The following is a 24436-nucleotide window of genomic DNA, read 5'->3' on the forward strand; positions in this document are numbered from 1 at the left end:
TATAGTGTGTATAGTATAGTGTATATCAGTGTGTATAGTATAGTGTGTATAGTAGTGTGTATAGTATAGTGTGTATAGTATAGTGTGTATAGTATATATATCAGTGTGTATAGTATAGTGTGTATATCAGTGTGTATAGTATAGTGTGTATAGTATAGTGTGTATAGTATAGTGTGTATATCAGTGTGTATAGTATAGTGTGTATAGGTATATAGTGTGTATAGTATAGTGTGTATATCAGTGTGTATAGTATAGTGTATATCAGTGTGTATAGTATAGTGTGTATAGTAGAGTGTGTATAGTATAGTGTGTATAGTATAGTGTGTATAGTATAGTGTGTATATCAGTGTGTATAGTATAGTGTGTATAGTATAGTGTGTATAGTATAGTGTGTATAGTATAGTGTGTATAGTATAGTGTGTATATCAGTGTGTGTATCAGTGTGTATAGTATAGTGTGTATAGTATAGTGTGTATAGTATAGTGTGTATAGTATAGTGTGTATAGTATAGTGTGTATAGTATAGTGTGTATATCAGTGTGTATAGTGTGTATAGTATAGTGTGTATATCAGTGTGTATATCAGTGTGTATATCAGTGTGTATATCAGTGTGTATAGTATAGTGTGTATATCAGTGTGTATAGTATAGTGTGTATAGTGGAGTGTGTATATCAGTGTGTATAGTATAGTGTGTATATCAGTGTGTATAGTATAGTGTGTATAGTATAGTGTGTATATCAGTGTGTATATCAGTGTGTATATCAGTGTGTATATCAGTGTGTATAGTAGTGTGTATAGTATAGTGTGTATATCAGTGTGTATAGTATAGTGTGTATAGTATAGTGTGTATAGTATAGTGTGTATAGTATAGTGTGTATATCAGTGTGTATATCAGTGTGTATAGTATAGTGTGTATAGTATAGTGTGTATAGTATAGTGTGTATAGTATAGTGTGTATAGTAGTGTGTATATCAGTGTGTATAGTATAGTGTGTATAGTATAGTGTGTATATCAGTGTGTATATCAGTGTGTATATCAGTGTGTGTATCAGTGTGTATAGTATAGTGTGTATAGTATAGTGTGTATAGTATAGTGTGTATAGTATAGTGTGTATAGTATAGTGTGTATATCAGTGTGTATAGTATAGTGTGTATAGTATAGTGTGTATATCAGTGTGTATATCAGTGTGTATATCAGTGTGTATATCAGTGTGTATAGTATAGTGTGTATATCAGTGTGTATAGTATAGTGTGTATAGTATAGTGTGTATAGTAGTGTGTATAGTATAGTGTGTATAGTAGTGTGTATAGTATAGTGTGTATAGTAGTGTGTATATCAGTGTGTATAGTAGTGTGTATATCAGTGTGTATAGTATAGTGTATATCAGTGTGTATAGTATGTGTATAGTAAACCTTGTGAAGACTTACAGAAAACGTTTGACCTCTGTCATTGCCAACAAAGGGTATATAACAAAGTGTTGAGATAAACTTTTGTTATTGACCAAATACTTATTTTCCACCATAATTTGCAAATACATTCTTTAAAAATTCTACAATGTGATTTTCTGGATTTTTTTTCTCATTTTGTCTGTCATTAGTTGAAGTGTACCTATGATAAAAATTACAGGCCTCTCTCATCTTTTTGAGTGGGAGAACTTGCACAATTGGTGGCTGACTAAATACTTTTTTGCCCCACTGTATATAGTATATAGTTCTCACCACATGTGTGTATATTATAGTGTATAGTATATAGTTCTCACCACATGTGTGTATATTATAGTGTATAGTATATAGTTCTCACCACATGTGTGTATATTATAATGTATAGTATATAGTTCACCACATGTGTGTATATTATAGTGTATAGTATATAGTTCTCACCACATGTGTGTATATTATAGTGTATAGTATATAGTTCTCACCACATGTGTGTATATTATAGTGTATAGTATATAGTTCTCACCACATGTGTGTATATTATAGTGTATAGTATATAGTTCTCACCACATGTGTGTATATTATAGTGTATAGTATATAGTTCTCACCACATGTGTGTATATTATAGTGTATAGTATATAGTTCTCACCACATGTGTGTATATTATAGTGTATAGTATATAGTTCTCACCACATGTGTGTATATTATGGTGTATAGTATATAGTTCTCACCACATGTGTGTATATTATAGTGTATAGTATATAGTTCTCACCACATGTGTGTATATTATAGTGTATAGTATATAGTTCTCACCACATGTGTGTACAGGTCTTCTTTGCTGTGGATGTTAGTGGTGGTTCCAGCAAACTCCAGCAGCTCCCGTGATTGGTCCACAACCAGAGAGGGGTGGAGCTTACACAGCTTCAACAAGTGGTGGCTAAAAACTCTAGACAGAGAAACAAGAGAGAAAATCAAAAGAGAACCGAGAGTGAGAGAAATGAGAGAGAAACAAGAGAGAGAGGCGAGAGAGAGAAACGAGAGAGAGAAACGAGAGAGAGAAACGAGAGAGTGGAAAGATAGAGAGTTAATGAGCAGATGAGCTCCTGAATTGTTCAGCATGTTTTTCCAAAAGATAGACTGAGGGTTGTATAAAAGGTGGATTATTTTAGGACATATACAGGGTAACCCCCTCCACATCATCTACAGGGCACTGTGAAGAGGTCACCACAGTACAGTACCCCTTAGATATTAAACATGACAAGGCACCGAGAGAGTACAGAGAGAAGCTCCTCATGGACAATCCAGAAACACTTTTTGCTGACTGCTACAAAAACAGGAACGTCAGTAACCTAATCTTCCGCACAGACCATCCCTTTATTTTGTATTTTATTTCACCTTTATTTAACCAGGTGACCAGTTGAGAACAAGTTCTCATTTACATCTGCGACCTGGCCAAGATAAAGCAAAGCAGTGCGACACAAACAACAACACAGAGTTACACATGGAATAAACAAACGTACAGTCAATAACACAATAGAAAAAAGTCTATATACAGTGTGTGGAAATGGCGTGAGGAGGTGAGGCAATAAATAGGCCATAGTAGCAAAGTAATTACAATTTAGCAAATTACCACTGGAGTGATAGATGTGCAGATGATGATGTGCAAGTAGAAATACTGGTGTGCAAAAAATAAAATCAAACCAATATGGGGATGAGGTAGGTAGTTGGGCTATTCACAGATGGGCTGTGTACAGCTGCAGCAGTCGGTAAGCTGCTCAGTTAGCTGATGCTTAAAGTTATTGAGGGAGATATAAGTCTCCAACTTCAGCAATTTTTGCAATTCGTTCCAGTCACTGGCTGCAGAGAACTGGAAGGAAAGGCAGCCAAAGGGGGTGCTGGCTTTGGGGATGACCAGTGTGATATACCTGCTGGAGCGCGTGCTACAGGTGGGTGTTATGGTGACCAGTGTGATATACCTGCTGGAGCGCGTGCTACAGGTGGGTGTTATGGTGACCAGTGAGCTGAGATAAGGCGGAGCTTTACCTAGCAAAGACTTATAGATGACCTGGAGCCAGTGGGTTAGGCAACGAATATGTAGCGAGGGCCAGCTGGATCGGTAGGATATCAGTTTTACGAGGGAGTTTTGCTGCGTGAGTGAAGGAGGCTGTGTTGTGAAATAGGAAGCAGATTCTAGATTTAATTTTGGATTGGAGATGTTGAATACGAGTCTGGAAAGAGAGTTTACAGTCTAGCCAGACACCTGGGTATTTATAGTTGTCCACATATTCTAAGTCAGAACCATCCAGAGTAGTGATGCTAGTCGGGCGGGCGGTTGAAGATCATGCATTTAGTTTTACTAGCATTTAAGAGCAGTTGGAGGCCACGGAAGGAGTGTTGTATGGCATTGAAGCTCGTTTGGAGGTTTGTTAACACAGTGTCCAAAGAAGGGCCAGATGTAGACAGAATGGTGTCGTCTGTGTAGAGGTGGATCAGGGAATCACCTGCTGCAAGAATGACATCGTTGATATATACAGAGAAAAGAGTCAGCCCGAGAATTGAACCCTGTGGTACTCCCATTGAGACTGCCAGAGGTCCTCTCTCCATAATACTTTTGAGATAATATTCTATAAGAGGTAGAGGAGCTCAAGCAGTAGAACATTGAGATATGAAGACATTATTATAAATTAAATTAAACTCACAAAAATGTACATATGAAAACCATAAGTGGCACGCAGATTGGTAGACACTATGACACTAGACACTATGGAACACAAAGCTTTTACTATCTCATCCTGGAATATACAAGGTCTGAACAGGAACCCAGACTTCATCAAAGAAATGTGAAATACAGACATTGTCATCCTACAAGGGGAGATAAACCATTTCCAGGCCCAGGGACTGTGGAGACCTAAATGCCAGAACGGGACAAGAATCGGACACCCTCAGCACCCAGGGAGACAAACACCTGCCTGGAGGTGACAGCATTCCCTCCACCATATGCCCCCCTAGGCACAACTACGACAACATAACCAACAAAAACGGGTCACAACTCCTGCAGCTTTGTCTGTACATAGTCAATAGTACTATAGGCTTCAAGGGGACTCTTATGGTAGGTACACAATCACCTGACCTCATTCCTTGGCCTCATCCCTTGACCTCAACCCAGAGTCCCTCAGAGCGTTCAGTCAGCCCACTGACACCTCTCTCAGATCACTGCTGAATCACCATCTACTTGAACAAAGCAATACTCAATCATGAGGCACCCCCTGTCCGGGGGTGTCCTCGGATGGGTCCACAGTGTCTCCTGACCCCTCCTGTCTCAGCCTCCAGTATTTATGCTGCAGTAGTTTATGTGTCGGGGGGCTAGGGTCAGTTTGTTATATCTGGAGTACTGCTCCTGTCCTATTCGGTGTCCTGTGTGAATCTAAGTGTGCGTTCTCTAATTCTCTCCTTCTCTCTTTCTTTCTCTCTCTCGGAGGACCTGAGCCCTAGGACCATGCCCCAGGATTACCTGACATGATGACTCCTTGCTGTCCCCAGTCCACCTGGCCGTGCTGCTGCTCCAGTTTCAACTGTTCTGCCTTCTTATTATTCGAACATGCTGATCATTTATGAACATTTGAAAATCTTGGCCATGTTCTGTTATAATCTCCACCCGGCACAGCCAGAAGAGGACTGGCCACCCCTCATAGCCTGGTTCCTCTCTAGGTTTCTTCCTAGGTTTTGGCCTTTCTAGGGAGTTTTTCCTAGCCACCGTGCTTCTACACCTGCATTGCTTGCTGTTTGGGGTTTTAGGCTGGGTTTCTGTACAGCACTTTGAGATATCAGCTGATGTACGGAGGGCTATATAAATAAATGTGATTTGATCAAAGCCAAATGAACTGAATAATATTAAGAAATGCTATAGATGGAAGGAAAGTAGTGTAGAAACCTACCAAAAAACGATTAGGCAACGACAAATTCAATCCCTTCTAGACAACTCCCTGGACAAAACATTTCACTGTAATAGTGAAGGTGTAAACTTGGCAGTAGTAAACCTAAACAGTATATTTGACCTTTCAGCTTCCCTATCAAATCTAACGTTTTCAAGCAGACTACCTTAGAAAATGAAAAACTATGACAAATGGTTTGATGAAGAATGCAAAAACCTAAGAAAGAAATTGAGAAAACTGTCCAACCAAAAACATGACATCACAATACCCCATAATGACATCACAATACCACATAATGACATCACAATACCCCTAATGACGAGGCGCAAAAAAGGATTTTAGATTTCCTTTCAAATTTATAAAAATGTAAATACCATATTTATATACAATACCAGTCAAATGTTTGGTCCTACTACCTACCTACCTACTCATTCCAGTGTTTATTTTTTACAAAAACAAATGGAGGGGGGTCAATGTAATTGTCTGGTGGCCTTGTCCATCCAAAATAAAAAGTGTTAAACAAATCAAAATATATTTTATATTCTTCAAAGTGGCCCCCTTTTCTCTCAACCAGCTTCATGAGAAATGTTTTTCCAACAGTCTTGAAGGAGTTCCCACATTTGCTGAGCACTTGATGGCTGCTTTTCCTTCACTCTGCAGTCCAACTCATCCCAAACCATCTTAATTGGGTTGAGGTCGAGTGATTGTGGAGGCCAGGTCATCTGATGCAGCACTCTCCTGTGATGGAGTGGATGGACAAGGCCACCAGACAATTACATTGACCTCCATTTGATTTGAACACTGCAGCTACATTTATTTATTAGAGTTTTCAATCCCAGGCCCCCGTCTCCGCAGGAGGCCTTTTGGTAGGCAGTCATTGTAAATAATTATTTGTTCTTAACTGACTTGCCTAGTTAAATAAAGGATAAATAAAATAAATAAATACTCACTGTTTATGATCTATGCATAGTCACTTCACCCCTACCTACATGTACACATTACCTCGACTAACCTGTACCCTTCTCCACTACCTACATGTACCCTTCACCCCTACCTACATGTACACATTACCTCAACTAACCTGTACCCTTCTCCACTACCTACATGTACCCTTCACCCCTACCTACATGTACACATTACCTCAACTAACCTGTACCCTTCTCCACTACCTACATGTACCCTTCACCCCTACCTACATGTACACATTACCTCAACTAACCGGTACCCTTCACCCCTACCTACATGTACACATTACCTCAACTAACCGGTACCCTTCACCCCTACCTACATGTACACATTACCTCAACTAACCTGTACCCTTCTCCCCTACCTACATGTACACATTACCTCAACTAACCTGTACCCTTCTCCACTACCTACATGTACCCTTCACCCCTACCTACATGTACACATTACCTCAACTAACCTGTACCCTTCTCCACTACCTACATGTACCCTTCACCCCTACCTACATGTACACATTACCTCAACTAACCGGTACCCTTCACCCCTACCTACATGTACACATTACCTCAACTAATCGGTACCCTTCACCCCTACCTACATGTACACATTACCTCAACTAACCGGTACCCTTCACCCCTACCTACATGTACACATTACCTCAACTAACCTGTACCCTTCTCCACTACCTACATGTACCCTTCACCCCTACCTACATGTACACATTACCTCAACTAACCTGTACCCTTCACCCCTACCTACATGTACACATTACCTCGACTAACCTGTACCCTTCTCCACTACCTACATGTACCCTTCACCCCTACCTACATGTACACATTACCTCAACTAACCTGTACCCTTCTCCACTACCTACATGTACCCTTCACCCCTACCTACATGTACACATTACCTCAACTAACCGGTACCCTTCACCCCTACCTACATGTACACATTACCTCAACTAACCGGTACCCTTCACCCCTACCTACATGTACACATTACCTCAACTAACCTGTACCCTTCTCCACTACCTACATGTACCCTTCACCCCTACCTACATGTACACATTACCTCAACTAACCTGTACCCTTCACCCCTACCTACATGTACACATTACCTCGACTAACCTGTACCCTTCACCCCTACCTATATGTACACATTACCTCAACTAACCTGTACCTTTCACCCTTACCTACATGTACCCTTCACCCCTACCTACATGTACACATTACCTCAACTAACCTGTACCCTTTACCCCTACCTACATGTACACATTACCTCGACTAACCTGTACCCTTCACCCCTACCTACAAGTACACATTACCTCAACTAACCTGAACCCTTCACCCCTACCTACATGTATACATTACCTCAACTAACCTGTACTCTTCACCCCTACCTACATGTACACATTACCTCGACTAACCTGTACCCTTCACCCCTACCTACATGTACCCTTCACCCCTACCTACATGTACACATTACCTCGACTAACCTGTACCCTTCACCACTACCTACATGTACCCTTCACCCCTACCTACATTTACACATTACCTCGACTAACCTGAACCCTTCACCCCTACCTACATGTACCCTTCACCCCTACCTACATGTACACATTACCTCGACTAACCTGTACCCTTCACCACTACCTACATGTACCCTTCACCCCTACCTACATTTACACATTACCTCGACTAACCTGAACCCTTCACCCCTACCTACATGTACCCTTCACCCCTACCTACATGTACACATGACCGACTAACCTGAACCCTTCACCCCTACCTACATGTACCCTTCACCCCTACCTACATGTACACAATACCTCAACTAACCTGGACCCTTCACCCCTACCTACATGTACACATTACCTCAACTAACCTGAACCCTTCACCCCTACCTACATGTACACATTATAGTAGTGGTATTATAGTATGTACACATTATCTCAACTAACCTGTATGTGTGATGCGGTGTGTGTCCTGACCAGTGTATGTGTGATGCGGTGTGTGTCCTGACCAGTGTATGTGTGATACGGTGTGTGTCCTGACCAGTGTATGTGTGATACGGTGTGTGTCCTGACCAGTGTATGTGTGATACGGTGTGTGTCCTGACCAGTGTATGTGTGATGCGGTGTGTGTCCTGACCAGTGTATGTGTGATACGGTGTGTGTACTGACCGGTGTATCTCTGCAGTGTATTTGGGGATGTTGAGCAACAGACTGCTTCTCTCCAACAGCACCAACACCAGCTGGGCCAGCAACCGCTCATCTGATATCTACACACACACACACACACACACACACACACACACACACACACACACACACACACACACACACACACACACACACACCACATCTAAGCTGTACTTATATACACAAAATACATGTTTTATCTCTGACTTATTCTGGTTGTAGCCTGTGTGTGTGTGTGTGTGTGTGTGTGTGTGTGTGTGTGTGTTACCGTGGTAACTGTGTTGAAGTAGACGTGCAGCAGCACTGGAACACTTTGAGCTGATTGGATGACTCTGGACCAATCAGCTGCCTCCATCAGCAGGTCATGGAGCACACTCAGTCTGTCCATGGTATCACCTGGGGAGAAATACAGTTATATTACAGCAGTGTTCTTACAGTATTGGCATTACAGTAGTGTTATTACAGTAGTGTTATTACAGTAGTGTTATTACAGTAGTGTTATTACAGTAGTGGCTTTACAGTAGTGGCATTACAGTAGTGGCATTACAGTAGTGTTACTACAGTAGTGTTACTACAGTAGTGTTATTACAGTAGTGTTATTACAGTAGTGTTATTACAGTATTGGCATTACAGCAGTGTTACTACAGTAGTGTTATTACAGCAGTGTTATTACAGTAGTGTTATTACAGTAGTGTTATTACAGTATTGGCATTACAGTAGTGTTATTACAGTAGTGTTATTACAGTAGTGTTATTACAGTAGTGGCATTACAGTAGTGGCATTACAGTAGTGGCATTACAGTAGTGGCATTACAGTAGTGGCATTACAGTAGTGTTATTACAGTAGTGTTATTACAGTATTGGCATTACAGTAGTGGTTTTACAGTAGTGGCATTACAGTAGTGTTATTACAGTAGTGTTTTTACAGTATTAGAGTAGTGTTATTACAGTATTGGCATTACAGTAGTGTTTACAGTAGTGTTATTACAGTAGTGTTATTACAGTAGTGTTATTACAGTAGTGTTATTACAGTAGTGTTATTACAGTATTGGCATTACAGTATTGGCATTACAGTAGTGTTATTACAGTAGTGTTATTACAGTATTGGCATTACAGTAGTGTTATTACAGTAGTGTTATTACAGCAGTGGCATTACAGTAGTGTTATTACAGTAGTGTTATTACAGTAGTGTTATTACAGTAGTGGCATTACAGTAGTGTTATTACAGTAGTGTTATTACAGTAGTGTTATTACAGTATTGGCATTACAGTAGTGGCATTACAGTAGTGTTATTACAGTAGTGTTATTACAGTATTGGCATTACAGTAGTGTTATTACAGTATTGGCATTACAGTAGTGGCATTACAGTAGTGGTTTTACAGTATTAGAGTAGTGTTATTACAGTAGTGTTATTACAGTAGTGGCATTACAGTAGTGTTATTACAGTAGTGTTATTAAAGTATTGGCATTCCAGTAGTGGTATTACAGTAGTGGCATTACAGTAGTTGCATTACAGTAGTGGTATTATAGTATTGGCATTACAGTGGTATTAGAATATTGGCATTACAGTAGTGGTATTACAGTAGTGGTTTTACAGTAGTGTTATTACAGTAGTGGCATTACAGTAGTGTTATTACAGTAGTGTTATTAAAGTATTGGCATTACAGTAGTGGTATTACAGTAGTGGCATTACAGTAGTGGCATTACAGTAGTGGCATTACAGTAGTGGTATTATAGTATTGGCATTACAGTAGTGGTATTACAGTAGTGGTATTACAGTATTAGAGTAGTGGTATTACAGTAGTGGCATTACAGTAGTGGCATTACAGTATTACAGTAGTGGTATTACAGTAGTGGCATTACAGTATTAGAGTAGTGGTATTACAGTAGTGTTATTAAAGTAGTGGCATTACAGTAGTGGCATTATAGTAGTGGCATTACAGTAGTGGCATTACAGTAGTGGCATTACAGTAGTGGTATTATAGTATTGGCATTACAGTAGTGGTATTACAGTAGTGGTTTTACAGTATTAGAGTAGTGTTATTACAGTAGTGGCATTACAGTAGTGGCATTACAGTAGTGGCATTACAGTAGTGGCATTACAGTATTACAGTAGTGGTATTACAGTAGTGGCATTACAGTATTACAGTAGTGGTATTACAGTAGTGTTATTACAGTAGTGTTATTAAAGTATTGGCATTACAGTAGTGGCATTACAGTAGTGGTATTATGGTATTGGCATTACAGCGGTGGTATTACAGTAGTGGTTTTACAGTATTAGAGTAGTGGTATTACAGTAGTGGCATTACAGTAGTGGTATTATAGCATTACAATAGTGGTATTATAGTATTACAGTAGTGCTATTACAGTAGTGGTATTAGAGTAGTGGTATTACAGTAGGTGTATTACAGTAGGTGTATTACAGTAGGTGCATTATAGTATTACAGTAGGTGTATTATATAATTGCAGTAGGTGTATTACAGTATTACAGTAGGTGTATTATAGCATTACAGTAGGTATATTACAGTAGGTGTATTATAACATTACAGTAGATGTATTACAGTAGGTGTAGTACAGTAGTACAGTAGTAGTGGTATTATAGGTAGTGGAATTATTGTTGTGGTATTATAGTAGTGGTATTACAGTAGTACAGTAGTAGTGGTATTACAGTATTATAGTTGTGATATTATAGTAGTAGTGGTATTATAGTCATGGTATTACAGTAGTAGTGGTATGACAGTATTATAGTAGTGGTATTACAGTAGTAGTGGTATTATAGTATTACAGTAGTGGTATTACAGTAGGTGTATTACAGTAGGTGTATTATAGAATTGCAGTAGGTGTATTACAGTATTACAGTAGGTGTATTATAACATTACAGTAGGTGTATTGTTGTATTACAGTAGGTGTATTATAGCATTACAGTAGGTGTATTACAGTATTACAGTAGGTGTATTACAGTAGGTGTATTATAGCATTACAGTAGGTGTATTACAGTATTACAGTAGGTGTATTATAGCATTACAGTAGGTGTATTACAGTATTACAGTGGGTGTTTTACAGTAGGTGTATTATAGCATTACAGTAGGTATATTAAAGTATTACAGTAGGTGTATTATAACATTACAGTAGGTGTAGTACAGTAGTACAGTAGTAGTGGTATTACAGTATTATAGTAGTGGTATTACAGTAGTAGTGGTATTACAGTAGTAGTGGTATTATAGTATTATAGTAGTGGTATTACAGTATTATAGTAGTGGTATTATAGTAGCGGTATTACAGTAGTAGTGGTATTACAGTATTATAGTAGTGGTATTACAATATTAGTGGTATAATAGTAGTAGTGGTATTACAGTATTATAGTAGTGGTATTACAGTAGTAGTGGTATTACAGTAGTAGTGGTATTACAGTAATACAGTAGTAGTGGTATTACAGTATTATAGTAGTGGTATTACAGTATTAGTGGTATTAGTGTTATAATAGTAGTAGTGGTATTACAGTATTATAGTAGTGGTATTACAGTAGTGGTATTACAGTATTACAGTAGTAGTGGTATTATAGTATTAGTGGTATTACAGTATTATAGTATTGGTATTACAGTAGTAGTGGTATTATAGTAGCTGTATTACAGTAGTAGTGGTATTATAGTATTATAGTAGTGGTATTACAGTAGTAGTGGTATTACAGTATTATAGTAGTGGTATTACAGTAGTAGTGGTATAACAGTATTACAGTAGTAGTGATATTACAGTAGTAGTGGTATTACAGTATTATAGTAGTAGTGATATTACAGTAGTAGTGGTATTACAGTATTATAGTAGTGGTATTACAGTATTTTAGTAGTGGTATTACAGTAGTAGTGGTATTACAGTATTATAGTAGCAGTATTATAGTAGTAGTGGTATTACAGTATTATAGTAGTGGTATTACAGTAGTGGTATTACAGTATTACAGTAGTAGTGGTATTATAGTATTAGTGGTATTACAGTATTATAGTATTGGTATTATAGTAGTAGTGGTATTATAGTAGCGGTATTACAGTAGTAGTGGTATTACAGTATTATAGTAGTGGTATTATAGTATTATAGTAGTGGTATTACAGTAGTAGTGGTATTACAGTATTATAGTAGTGGTATTACAGTAGTAGTGGTATAACAGTATTACAGTAGTAGTGATATTACAGTAGTAGTGGTATTACAGTATTATAGTAGTAGTGATATTACAGTAGTAGTGGTATTACAGTATTATAGTAGTGGTATTACAGTATTATAGTAGTGGTATTACAGTATTTTAGTAGTGGTATTACAGTAGTAGTGGTATTACAGTATTATAGTAGCAGTATTATAGTAGTAGTGGTATAACAGTATTACAGTAGTAGTGATATTACAGTAGTAGTGGTATTACAGTATTATAGTAGTGGTATTACAGTAGTAGTGGTATTACAGTAGTAGTGATATTACAGTAGTGGTATTACAGTAGTATTCGTGTTACAGTAGTAGTGGTATTATAGCATTACAGTAGTAATATTACAGTAGTGGTATTATAATATTACAGTAGTGGAATTGTAGTACAGTAGTAGTGGTATTACAGTAGTACAGTAGTAGCGGTATTACAGTAGTAGTGATATTATAGTAGTGGTATTACAGTAGTAGTGGTATTATAGAATTACAGTAGTAATATTACAGTAGTGGTATTATAATATTACAGTAGTGGAATTGTAGTACAGTAGTAGTGGTATTACAGTAGTACAGTAGTAGCGGTATTACAGTAGTAGTGATATTATAGTAGTGGTATTACAGTAGTAGTGGTATTATAGAATTACAGTAGTAATATTACAGTAGTGGTATTATAATATTACAGTAGTGGTATTATAGTATTACAGTAGTGGTATTATAGTATTACAGCAGTAGTGGTATTACAGTAGTAGTGGTATGACAGTAGTAGTGATATTACAGTAGTAGTGGTATGACAGTAGTAGTGATATTATAGTAGTGGTATTACAGTATTACAGTAGTAGTGGTATTATAGCATTACAGTAGTAATATTACAGTAGTGGTATTATAATATTACAGTAGTTTGTGACATTACCAGACCCTGCCTCCCCTCTCAACAGGAACAGGAAGAGGCCTCTATGGGCGGGGCTTCGGAAAGCTTCCAGCGATGACAGACCACGCCCCCCTGGCTCAGACACAGGGAAGCATGCAGACCTGACACGCACAGATCACCATGTTACATTTCTATACTGCTCTGATGTTTCCCTGAAATGCTTCTAGGAACATTGTGTATGTTATTGATTGATTTGTTATTACACCATCTTACAGAGATACTTTACACACATCAACGTAGAATACACTACGTATTTATTGTGTATGTTATTGATTGATTTGTTATTACACCATCTTACAGAGATACCTTACACACATCAACGTAGAATACACTACGTATTTATTGTGTATGTTATTGATTGATTTGTTATTACACCATCTTACAGAGATACCTTACACACATCAACGTAGAATACACTACGTATTTATTGTGTATGTTATTGATTGATTTGTTATTACACCATCTTACAGAGATACCTTACACACATCAACGTAGAATACACTACGTATTTATTGTGTATACAGTTGAACTCGGAAGTTTACATACACTTAGGTTGGATCGGTTAAGACATCTACTTTGTGCATGACACAAGTCATTTTTCCAACAATTGTTTACAGACAGATTAATTCACTGTATCACAATTCCAGTGGGTCAGAAGTTTACCTACACTAAGTTGACTGTGCCTTTAAACAGCTTGGAATATTTCAGAAAATTACATGGTTTTAGAAGCTTCTGATTGACTCAGATTATGTCAATTAGCCTATGAATGTACTTTGGTGTGAAAAGTGTACAAAAGTATCTATATCCACAGTAAAACGAGTCCTATATCGACATAACCTGAAAGGCCACTCAGCAAGGAAGAAGCCACTGCTACAAAACCGCCATATAAAAGCCAGACTACGGTTTGCAACGGCACATGGGGACAAAGATCGTACGTTTTGGAGAAATGTCCTCTGGTCTGATGAAACAAAAATAGAACTGTTTGGCCATAATGACCATTGTTATGTTTGGAGGTAAAAGAGGGAGGCTTGCAAGCCGAAGAACACCATCCCAACCGTGAAGCATGGGGGTGGCAGCATCATGTTGTGGGGCTGCTTTGCTGCAGGAGGGACTGGTGCACTTCACAAAATAGATTGCATCATGAGGCAGGAAAATTATGTGGATGTATTGAAGCAACATCTCAAGACATCAGTCAGGTAGATAAAGCTTGATCGCAAATCGGTCTTCCACATGGACAATGACCCCAAGCATACTTCCAAAGTTGTGGCAAAATGGCTTAAGGACAACAAAGTCAAGGTATTGGAGTGGCCATCACAAAGCCCTGACCTCAATCCCAGAGAAGATTTGTGGGCGAGCAAGGAGGCCTACAAACCTGACTCAGTTACACCTGCTCTGTCAGGAGGAATGGGCCAAAATTCACCAAACTTACTGTGGGACGTTTGTGGAAGGCTACCTGAAACGTTTGACCCAAGTTAAACAATTTAAAGGCAATGCTACCAAATACTAATTGAGTGATTGCAAACTTCTGACCCACTGGGAATGTGATGAAAGAAATTAAAGCTGAAATAAATAATTGTCTCTACTATTATTCTGGCATTTCACATTCTTAAAATAAAGTGGTGATCCTAACTGACCAAAGACAGGGAATTTTTACTAGGATTAAATGTCAGGAATTGTGAAAAACAAAGTTTAAATGTATTTGGCTAAGGTGTATGTAAACTTCAGAGTTCAACTGTATAAGCATTCTATCTCTACGTGTGTGTGTGTGTACCTGAGCTGCAGTGTGAGAGCAGCAGTGAGACAGGGCAAGTCCAGTAGAGAGTGCAGTAGCTCAACTGCAGTCCCAGCCGTGACCAGAGAGGGCAGCACATCCACATAGTCAGATACCAGGCCTGGACTGTCCCACGCTAGGAACTACAACACATCACATAGTCAGATACCTGGCCTGGACTGTCCCACGCTAGGAACTACAACACATCACATAGTCAGATACCAGGCCTGGACTGTCCCACGCTAGGAACTACAACACATAGTCAGATACCAGGCCTGGACTGTCCCACGCTAGGAACGACAACACATAGTCAGATACCAGGCCTGGACTGTCCCACGCTAGGAACTACATCACATGTCAGATACCAGGCCTGGACTGTTCCACGCTAGGAACTACAACACATCACATAGTCAGATACCAGGCCTGGACTGTTCCACGCTAGGAACTACAACACATAGTCAGATCCAAGACCTGGACTATCCCACGCTAGGAACTAATAACTACAAGAACCCGGCGTCAGATACGGTGGGCCAATAATGTGCCTAGTGTTATAATGGGGTGTGTGTTACCTTGAGCAGGCTAGGGAAGTAGTGTGTGTACAGTGGTACAGAGGAATGGAGCTGCAGCTGATTGGCTCTGATGAAGGACAGCGTCTCGTGGGCCAGATAGGGGTCGTTGAAACACTCTGCTGGGAGAACACCAAACACACACCTCCACACACACTCACTGTCCACCGCTGCAGTCTCCCCTACACACACACACACAAACACAGTAAGTACACACCAGCTTTATCCTCCACACGTGCACACACACACCTCCTCACCGTGGTTCAGGTAGAACTGAGCGATGGGCAGGAGGACTCTGCTGCAGGACAGGTCAGAGTTCAGACGGCCGAACAGTGACTTAACACACGGGAACGCACGATACACACACCCTGCATCCTCCACACACACACCGTCCAGGATACGCACCGCCTCCACCAAGCACTGACACATACACACACACAAACACACACACACACACACGAGAGAGAGAGAGGACAGGGTTACTACAGCAGTATGACAGGGTTACTACAGCAGTATAACAGGGTTACTACAGCAGTATGACAGGGTAACTACAGCAGTATGACAGAGTTACTACAGCAGTATGACAGGGTTACTACAGCAGTATGACAGGGTTACTACAGCAGTATGACAGGGTTACTACAGCAGTATGACAGGGTTACTACAGCAGTATGACAGGGTTACTACAGCAGTATGACAGGGTTACTACAGCAGTATGACAGGGTTACTACAGCAGTATGACAGGGTTACTACAGCAGTATGACAGGGTTACTACAGCAGTATGACAGGGTTACTACAGCAGTATGACAGGGTTACTACAGCAGTATAACTGTGTGTGATTGTAGGGGACAAGTTGTAGCTCACTGCTTTCTGTAGCTCTGTGTCTGTTCTCTTCAGCGCCTCTGAAACAGAAGAAAACAGTCTTTACTGTTCAACACAGGGACACTGGGATTTACAGATTCAACACAGGGACACACTGGGATTTACAGATTCAACACAGGGACACACTGAGATTTACAGATTCAACACAGGGACACTGGGATTTACAGATTCAACACAGGGACACACTGGGATTTACAGATTCAACACAGGGACACACTGGGATTTACAGATTCAACACAGGGACACTGGGATTTACAGATTCAACACTGGGACACACTGGGATTCACAGATTCAACACAGGGACACTGGGATTTACAGATTCAACACAGGGACACTGGGATTTACAAATTCAACACAGGGACACTGGGATTTACAGATTCAACACAGGGACACACTGGGATTTACAGATTCAACACAGGGACACTGGGATTTACAGATTCAACACTGGGACACACTGGGATTCACAGATTCAACACAGGGACACACTGGGATTTACAGATTCAACACAGGGATTTACAGATTCAACACTGGGACACACTGGGATTTACAGATTCAACACTGGGACACACTGGGATTTACAGATTCAACACAGGGACACACTGGGATTCACAGATTCAACACAGGGACACACTGGGATTCACAGATTCAACACAGGGACACACTGGGATTTACAGATTCAACACAGGGACACTGGGCTTTACAGATTCAACACTGGGACACTGGGATTTACAGATTCAACACAGGGACACTGGGATTTACAGATTCAACACAGGGACACTGGGCTTTACAGATTCAACACTGGGATTTACAGATTCAACACAGGGACACTGGGCTTTACAGATTCAACAAAGGGACACTGGGATTTACAGATTCAACACTGGGATTTACAGATTCAACACAGGGACACTGGGCTTTACAGATTCAACACAGGGACACTGGGCTTTACAGATTCAACACAGGGACACTGGGATTTACAGATTCAACACAGGGACACACTGGGATTTACAGATTCAACACAGGGACACTGGGATTTACAGATTCAACACTGGGACACACTGGGATTCACAAATTCAACACAGGGACACACTGGGATTTACAGATTCAACACAGGGATTTACAGATTCAACACTGGGACACACTGGGATTTACAGATTCAACACAGGGACACATTGGGATTCACAGATTCAACACAGGGACACACTGGGATTCACAGATTCAACACAGGGACACATTGGGATTCACAGATTCAACACAGGGACACTGGGATTTACAGATTCAACACAGGGACACAAAACATTTTGTAACAAATATATTATTTTGTCAAAGTCGTGTAGGGGTTAGGGTCCATACTGTAGTGTAGGGGTTAGGGTCCATACTGTAGTGTAGGGGTTAGGGTCCATACTGTAGTGTAGGGGTTAGGGTCCATACTGTAGTGTAGGGGTTAGGGTCCATACTGTAGTGTAGAGGTTAGGGTCCATACTGTAGTGTAGGGGTTAGGGTCCATGCTGTAGTGTAGGGGTTAGGGTCCATACTGTAGTGTGGGGGTTAGGGTCCATACTGTAGTGTAGGGGTTAGGGTCCATACTGTAGTGTAGGGGTTAGGGTCCATACTGTAGTGTAGGGGTTAGGGTCCATGCTGTAGTGTAGGGGTTAGGGTCCATGCTGTAGTGTAGGGGTTAGGGTCCATACTGTAGTGTAGGGGTTAGGGTCCATGCTGTAGTGTAGGGGTTAGGGTCCATACTGTAGTGTAGGGGTTAGGGTCCATGCTGTAGTGTAGGGGTTAGGGTCTATACTGTAGTGTAGGGGTTAGGGTCCATGCCGTAGTGTAGGGGTTAGGGTCCATACTGTAGTGTAGGGGTTAGGGTCCATACTGTAGTGTAGGGGTTAGGGTCCATACTGTAGTCTAGGGGTTAGGGTCCATACTGTAGTGTAGGGGTTAGGGTCCATACTGTAGTGTAGGGGTTAGGGTCCATGCTGTAGTGTGGGGGTTAGGGTCCATACTGTAGTGTAGGGGTTAGGGTCCATACTGTAGTGTAGGGGTTAGGGTCCATACTGTAGTGTAGGGGTTAGGGTCCATGCTGTAGTGTAGGGGTTAGGTTCCATACTGTAGTGTAGGGGTTAGGTTCCATACTGTAGTCTAGGGGTTAGGGTCCATGCTGTAGTCTAGGGGTTAGGGTCCATACTGTAGTGTAGGGGTTAGGGTCCATACTGTAGTGTAGGGGTTAGGGTCCATACTGTAGTGTAGGGGTTAGGGTCCATACTGTAGTGTAGGGGTTAGGGTCCATACTGTAGTGTAGGGGTTAGGGTCCATACTGTAGTGTAGGGGTTAGCGTCCATGCTGTAGTGTAGGGGTTAGGGTCCATACTGTAGTGTAGGGGGTTAGGGTCCATGCTGTAGTGTAGGGGTTAGGGTCCATACTGTAGTGTAGGGGTTAGGGTCCATGCTGTAGTGTAGGGGTTAGGGTCCATGCTATAGTGTAGGGGTTAGGGTCCATGCTGTAGTGTAGGGGTTAGGGTCCATACTGTAGTGTAGGGGTTAGGGTCCATACTGTAGTGTAGGGGTTAGGGTCCATACTGTAGTGTAGGGGTTAGGGTCCATACTGTAGTGTAGGGGTTAGGGTCCATGCTGTAGTGTAGGGGTTAGGGTCCATACTGTAGTGTAGGGGTTAGCGTCCATGCTGTAGTGTAGGGGTTAGGGTCCATACTGTAGTGTAGGGGTTAGGGTCCATACTGTAGTGTAGGGGTTAGGGTCCATGCTGTAGTGTAGGGGTTAGGGTCCATGCTGTAGTGTAGGGGTTAGGGTCCATACTGTAGTGTAGGGGTTAGGGTCCATGCTGTAGTGTAGGGGTTAGGGTCCATACTGTAGTGTAGGGGTTAGGGTCCATACTGTAGTGTAGGGGTTAGGGTCCATACTGTAGTGTAGGGGTTAGGGTCCATACTGTAGTGTAGGGGTTAGCGTCCATGCTGTAGTGTAGGGGTTAGGGTCCATACTGTAGTGTAGGGGTTAGGGTCCATGCTGTAGTGTAGGGGTTAGGGTCCATACTGTAGTGTAGGGGTTAGGGTCCATGCTGTAGTGTAGGGGTTAGGGTCCATGCTATAGTGTAGGGGTTAGGGTCCATGCTGTAGTGTAGGGGTTAGGGTCCATACTGTAGTGTAGGGGTTAGGGTCCATACTGTAGTGTAGGGGTTAGGGTCCATACTGTAGTGTAGGGGTTAGGGTCCATACTGTAGTGTAGGGGTTAGGGTCCATGCTGTAGTGTAGGGGTTAGGGTCCATACTGTAGTGTAGGGGTTAGCGTCCATGCTGTAGTGTAGGGGTTAGGGTCCATACTGTAGTGTAGGGGTTAGGGTCCATACTGTAGTGTAGGGGTTAGGGTCCATGCTGTAGTGTAGGGGTTAGGGTCCATGCTGTAGTGTAGGGGTTAGGGTCCATACTGTAGTGTAGGGGTTAGGGTCCATGCTGTAGTGTAGGGGTTAGGGTCCATACTGTAGTGTAGGGGTTAGGGTCCATACTGTAGTGTAGGGGTTAGGGTCCATGCTGTAGTGTAGGGGTTAGGGTCCATACTGTAGTGTAGGGGTTAGGGTCCATGCTGTAGTGTAGGGGTTAGCGTCCATACTGTAGTGTAGGGGTTAGGGTCCATACTGTAGTGTAGGGGTTAGGGTCCATGCTGTAGTGTAGGGGTTAGCGTCCATACTGTAGTGTAGGGGTTAGGGTCCATACTGTAGTGTAGGGGTTAGGGTCCATGCTGTAGTGTAGGGGTTAGGGTCCATGCTGTAGTGTAGGGGTTAGGGTCCATACTGTAGTGTAGGGGTTAGGGTCCATACTGTAGTGTAGGGGTTAGCGTCCATACTGTAGTGTAGGGGTTAGGGTCCATACTGTAGTGTAGGGGTTAGAGTCCATACTGGGCCATCATCATTTCTCAATTTTCTATCAGGTTTTAGATGTTCAAGTGAGTCCTTTTGGTCCCAAACCATCAACTGGACGGTGTAGAGTACATACTGCGGTCACTCTGTTCTATGGGGGTAGAGTACATACTGCGGTCACTCTGTTCTATGAGGCAGTAGTGTAGGGGTTAGGGTGTAGGGTACATACTGCGGTCACTCTGTTCTATGAGGCAGTAGTGTAGGGGTTAGGTTGTAGGGTACATACTGCGGTCACTCTGTTCTATGAGGCAGTAGTGTAGGGGTTAGGGTGTAGGCTACATACTGCGGTCACTCTGTTCTATGAGGCAGTAGTGTAGGGGTTAGGGTACATACTGCGGTCACTCTGTTCTATAAGGCAGTAGTGTAGGGGTTAGGGTGTAGGGTACATACTGCGGTCACTCTGTTCTATAAGGCAGTAGTGTAGGGGTTAGGGTACATACTGCGGTCACTCTGTTCTATAAGGCAGTAGTGTAGGGGTTAGGGTGTAGGGTACATACTGCGGTCACACTGTTCTATGGGTGTAGGGTACATACTGCGGTCACTCTGTTCTATGAGGCAGTAGTGTAGGGGTTAGGGTGTAGGGTACATACTTCGGTCACTCTGTTCTATGAGGCAGTAGTGCAGGGGTTAGGGTGTAGGGTACATACTGTGGTCACTCTGTTCTATGAGGCAGTAGTGTAGGGGTTAGGGTGTAGGGTACATACTGCGGTCACTCTGTTCTATGAGGCAGTAGAGTAGGGGTTAGGGTGTAGGGTACATACTGCAGTCACTCTGTTCTATGAGGCAGTAGTGTAGGGGTTAGGGTGTAGGGTACATACTGCAGCCACACTGTTATATGAGGCAGTAGTGTAGGGGTTAGGGTGTAGGGTACATACTGCGGTCACTCTGTTCTATGAGGCGTTGGCAGTACTGGAAACTCTTCTCTCTCAGACGTTCTTTAGGAGGAAGGAGTCTGCTGGAGGACGACGTGGCTGATACCATGGAAACCACAGAGCCGTCCACCTCCGACCTGTCATCTGGGGCCACAGAGAGGTCAAGGGTTAGAGGTCAGGGGTGGACTAACCAGTTAAAGCAACACACTATAAGATGAGCATAACGCCAATGGAACAGATCCATGACATGTTTACATGTAGTAGTCAGCCAGCCAGTAGTCAGCCAGCCAGCCAGTAGTCAGCCAGCCAGTAGTCAGCCAGCCAGTAGTCAGCCAGTTAGTATAGTCAGTACAGTCAGCCAGCAGTCAGTATAGTCAGCCAGTAGTCAGCCAGCCAGTAGTCAGCCAGCCAGCAGTCAGTCAGTCAGCATAGTCAGTACAGTCAGCCAGCCAGTCAGTATAGTCAGCCAGTAGTCAGCCAGCCAGTAGTCAGCCAGCCAGTATAATCAGCCAGCCAGTAGTCAGCCAGCCAGTAGTCAGCCAGCCAGTACAGTCAGCCAGCCAGTAGTCAGCCAGTCAGTAGTCAGCCAGCCAGTACAGTCAGCCAGCCAGTAGTCAGCCAGCCAGTAGTCAGCCAGCCAGCCAGTAGTCGGGCCAGCCAGCCAGTTAGTATAGTCAGCCAGCCAGTAGTCAGCCAGTCAGCAGTCAGCAGTCAGCCAGTTAGTATAGTCAGTACAGTCAGCCAGTAGTCAGCCAGCCAGCAGTCAGCCAGTCAGCCAGTTAGTATAGTCAGTACAGTCAGCCAGCAGTCAGCCAGCAGTCAGTATAGTCAGCCAGTAGTCAGCCAGCCAGTAGTCAGCCAGCCAGTACAATCAGCCAGCCAGCAGTCAGCCAGCCAGTAGTCAGCCAGTCAGTAGTCAGCCAGCCAGTACAGTCAGCCAGCCAGTAGTCAGCCAGCCAGTAGTCAGCCAGCCAGTATAGTCAGCCAGCCAGCCAGTAGTCAGCCAGCCAGTACAGTCAGCCAGCCAGTAGTCAGCCAGCCAGTACAGTCAGCCAGTACAGTCAGCCAGTACAGTCAGCCAGCCAGCCAGTACAATCAGCCAGCCAGTAGTCAGCCAGTCAGTAGTCAGCCAGCTAGTAGTCAGCCAGCCAGTACAGTCAGCCAGTCAGTACAGCCAGCCAGTAGTCAGCCAGCCAGTAGTCAGCCAGCCAGTAGTCAGCCAGCCAGCAGTCAGCCAGCCAGTGCAGTCAGCCAGCCAGTAGTCAGCCAGGCAGTACAGTCAACCAGCCAGTAGTCAGCCAGGCAGTACAGTCAACCAGCCAGTAGTCAGCCAGCCAGCCAGTAGTCAGCCAGCCAGTAGTCAGCCAGCCAGTACTCAGCCAGTACAGTCAGCCAGTAGTCAGCCAGCCAGCCAGTAGTCAGCCAGCCAGCCAGCACAGTCAGCCAGTCAGTAGTCAGCCAGCCAGTACAGTCAGCCAGCCAGTAGTCAGCCAGAAAGTAGTCAGCCAGCCAGTAGTCAGCCAACCAGTAGTCAGCCAGCCAGTACAGCCAGCCAGTAGTCAGCCAGCCAGTACAGTCAGTCAGCCTGTAGTCAGCCAGCCAGCCAATCAGTCTGCCAATCAGTCAGCTGGACAGCCAGCCAGCCAGTAGTCAGCCAGTCAACCAGCCAGCCAGCCAGTCAACCAGCCAGCTAGCCAGTAGTCAGTCAGCCAGCCAGCTAATCAGTCTGCCAATCAGTCAGCTAGACAGCCAGTACAGTCAGTCAGTCAGTCAGCCAGCACACAGTCAGCCAGCCAGGAAACAGTCAGCCAGCATGTGAGTCAGTCAGCTAGCCAGCCAGCCAGCCAGTCAGCTAACCAGCCAGTCAGACAATCAGTCAGCTAGACACCTTACCATGGAAGAAAGGGTAGGTACAACCTAATATAACCCCCCATTCACATCTCAATGGAACCCCCCCCCCCCCACACACACACACACACACCTGCGTCTGTGCTGTTGTTGCCATCCGTTACATTGTGGTATGTGATCAGCCAATGGCGTAGCAGAGAGAAACTGTAGAGGTTCATCCATTGGTCGTCTGAGAAGGCTTGGCTGACACACAGCACCGTGAAGAAATCCCCACACACACAGCCGTCCAGCTCCACCACCGGCCCCGGCTACACACACACACACACACACACACACACACACAATTTAGAAAAGACTTTCAGAACATCCAGATGTTTCATTACAGTTCTGCATGTAAACATATGCAGTGATTTGATTGGTTTATTAGAGGTCACCTGACGTATTCGAGGGCCAGTGAAAAACCCTCCTGACGAGGCCACACCTCCCTGCTGAACACTGGCGTAGCGCAGCCATTCGACAAGCCTCTTACTGAGCAGGGTCACATGATCTACACACACACACATATCACAGTAGTTAGTATATTCAGATAGCTAGGTGAGACAACCACATATCACAGTAGTTAGTATATTCAGATAGCTAGGTGAGACAACCACATATCACAGTAGTTAGTATATTCAGATAGCTAGGTGAGACAACCACATATCACAGTAGTTAGTATATTCAGATAGCTAGGTGAGACAACCACATATCACAGTAGTTGGTATATTCAGATAGCTAGGTGAGACAACCACATATCACAGTAGTTAGTATATTCAGATAGCTAGGTGGGACAACCACATATCACAGTAGTTAGTATATTCAGATAGCTAGGTGAGACAACCACATATCACAGTAGTTGGTATATTCAGATAGCTAGGTGAGACAACCACATATCACAGTAG

At 42.7% G+C, this 24436-nt stretch overlaps 1 protein-coding gene across 2 annotated transcripts in view; it reads right to left on the reverse strand.

Annotated features, from left to right (window-relative positions):
* The window catches only part of LOC109882469 (AP-5 complex subunit zeta-1), a 42469-nt gene that overhangs the window by 9730 nt on the left and 8303 nt on the right, over positions 1 to 24436 (reverse strand). For both annotated transcript variants that reach the window (XM_031814078.1, XM_031814079.1), the window contains 11 exons: positions 23930 to 24042; positions 23629 to 23803; positions 21651 to 21791; positions 16838 to 16875; positions 16234 to 16396; positions 15980 to 16158; positions 15411 to 15553; positions 13622 to 13740; positions 8802 to 8929; positions 8516 to 8613; positions 2249 to 2381 (listed from right to left, as the gene is read on the reverse strand). In XM_031814078.1, the coding sequence (XP_031669938.1) occupies positions 2249 to 2381; positions 8516 to 8613; positions 8802 to 8929; positions 13622 to 13740; positions 15411 to 15553; positions 15980 to 16158; positions 16234 to 16396; positions 16838 to 16875; positions 21651 to 21791; positions 23629 to 23803; positions 23930 to 24042 (1430 nt within the window). The remainder of the gene's footprint in view (positions 1 to 2248; positions 2382 to 8515; positions 8614 to 8801; positions 8930 to 13621; positions 13741 to 15410; positions 15554 to 15979; positions 16159 to 16233; positions 16397 to 16837; positions 16876 to 21650; positions 21792 to 23628; positions 23804 to 23929; positions 24043 to 24436) is intronic.

The sequence above is a fragment of the Oncorhynchus kisutch genome, unplaced genomic scaffold (assembly GCF_002021735.2).
Source record: "Oncorhynchus kisutch isolate 150728-3 unplaced genomic scaffold, Okis_V2 Okis06b-Okis10b_hom, whole genome shotgun sequence".
NCBI classification, from domain to species: Eukaryota; Metazoa; Chordata; class Actinopteri; order Salmoniformes; family Salmonidae; genus Oncorhynchus; species Oncorhynchus kisutch.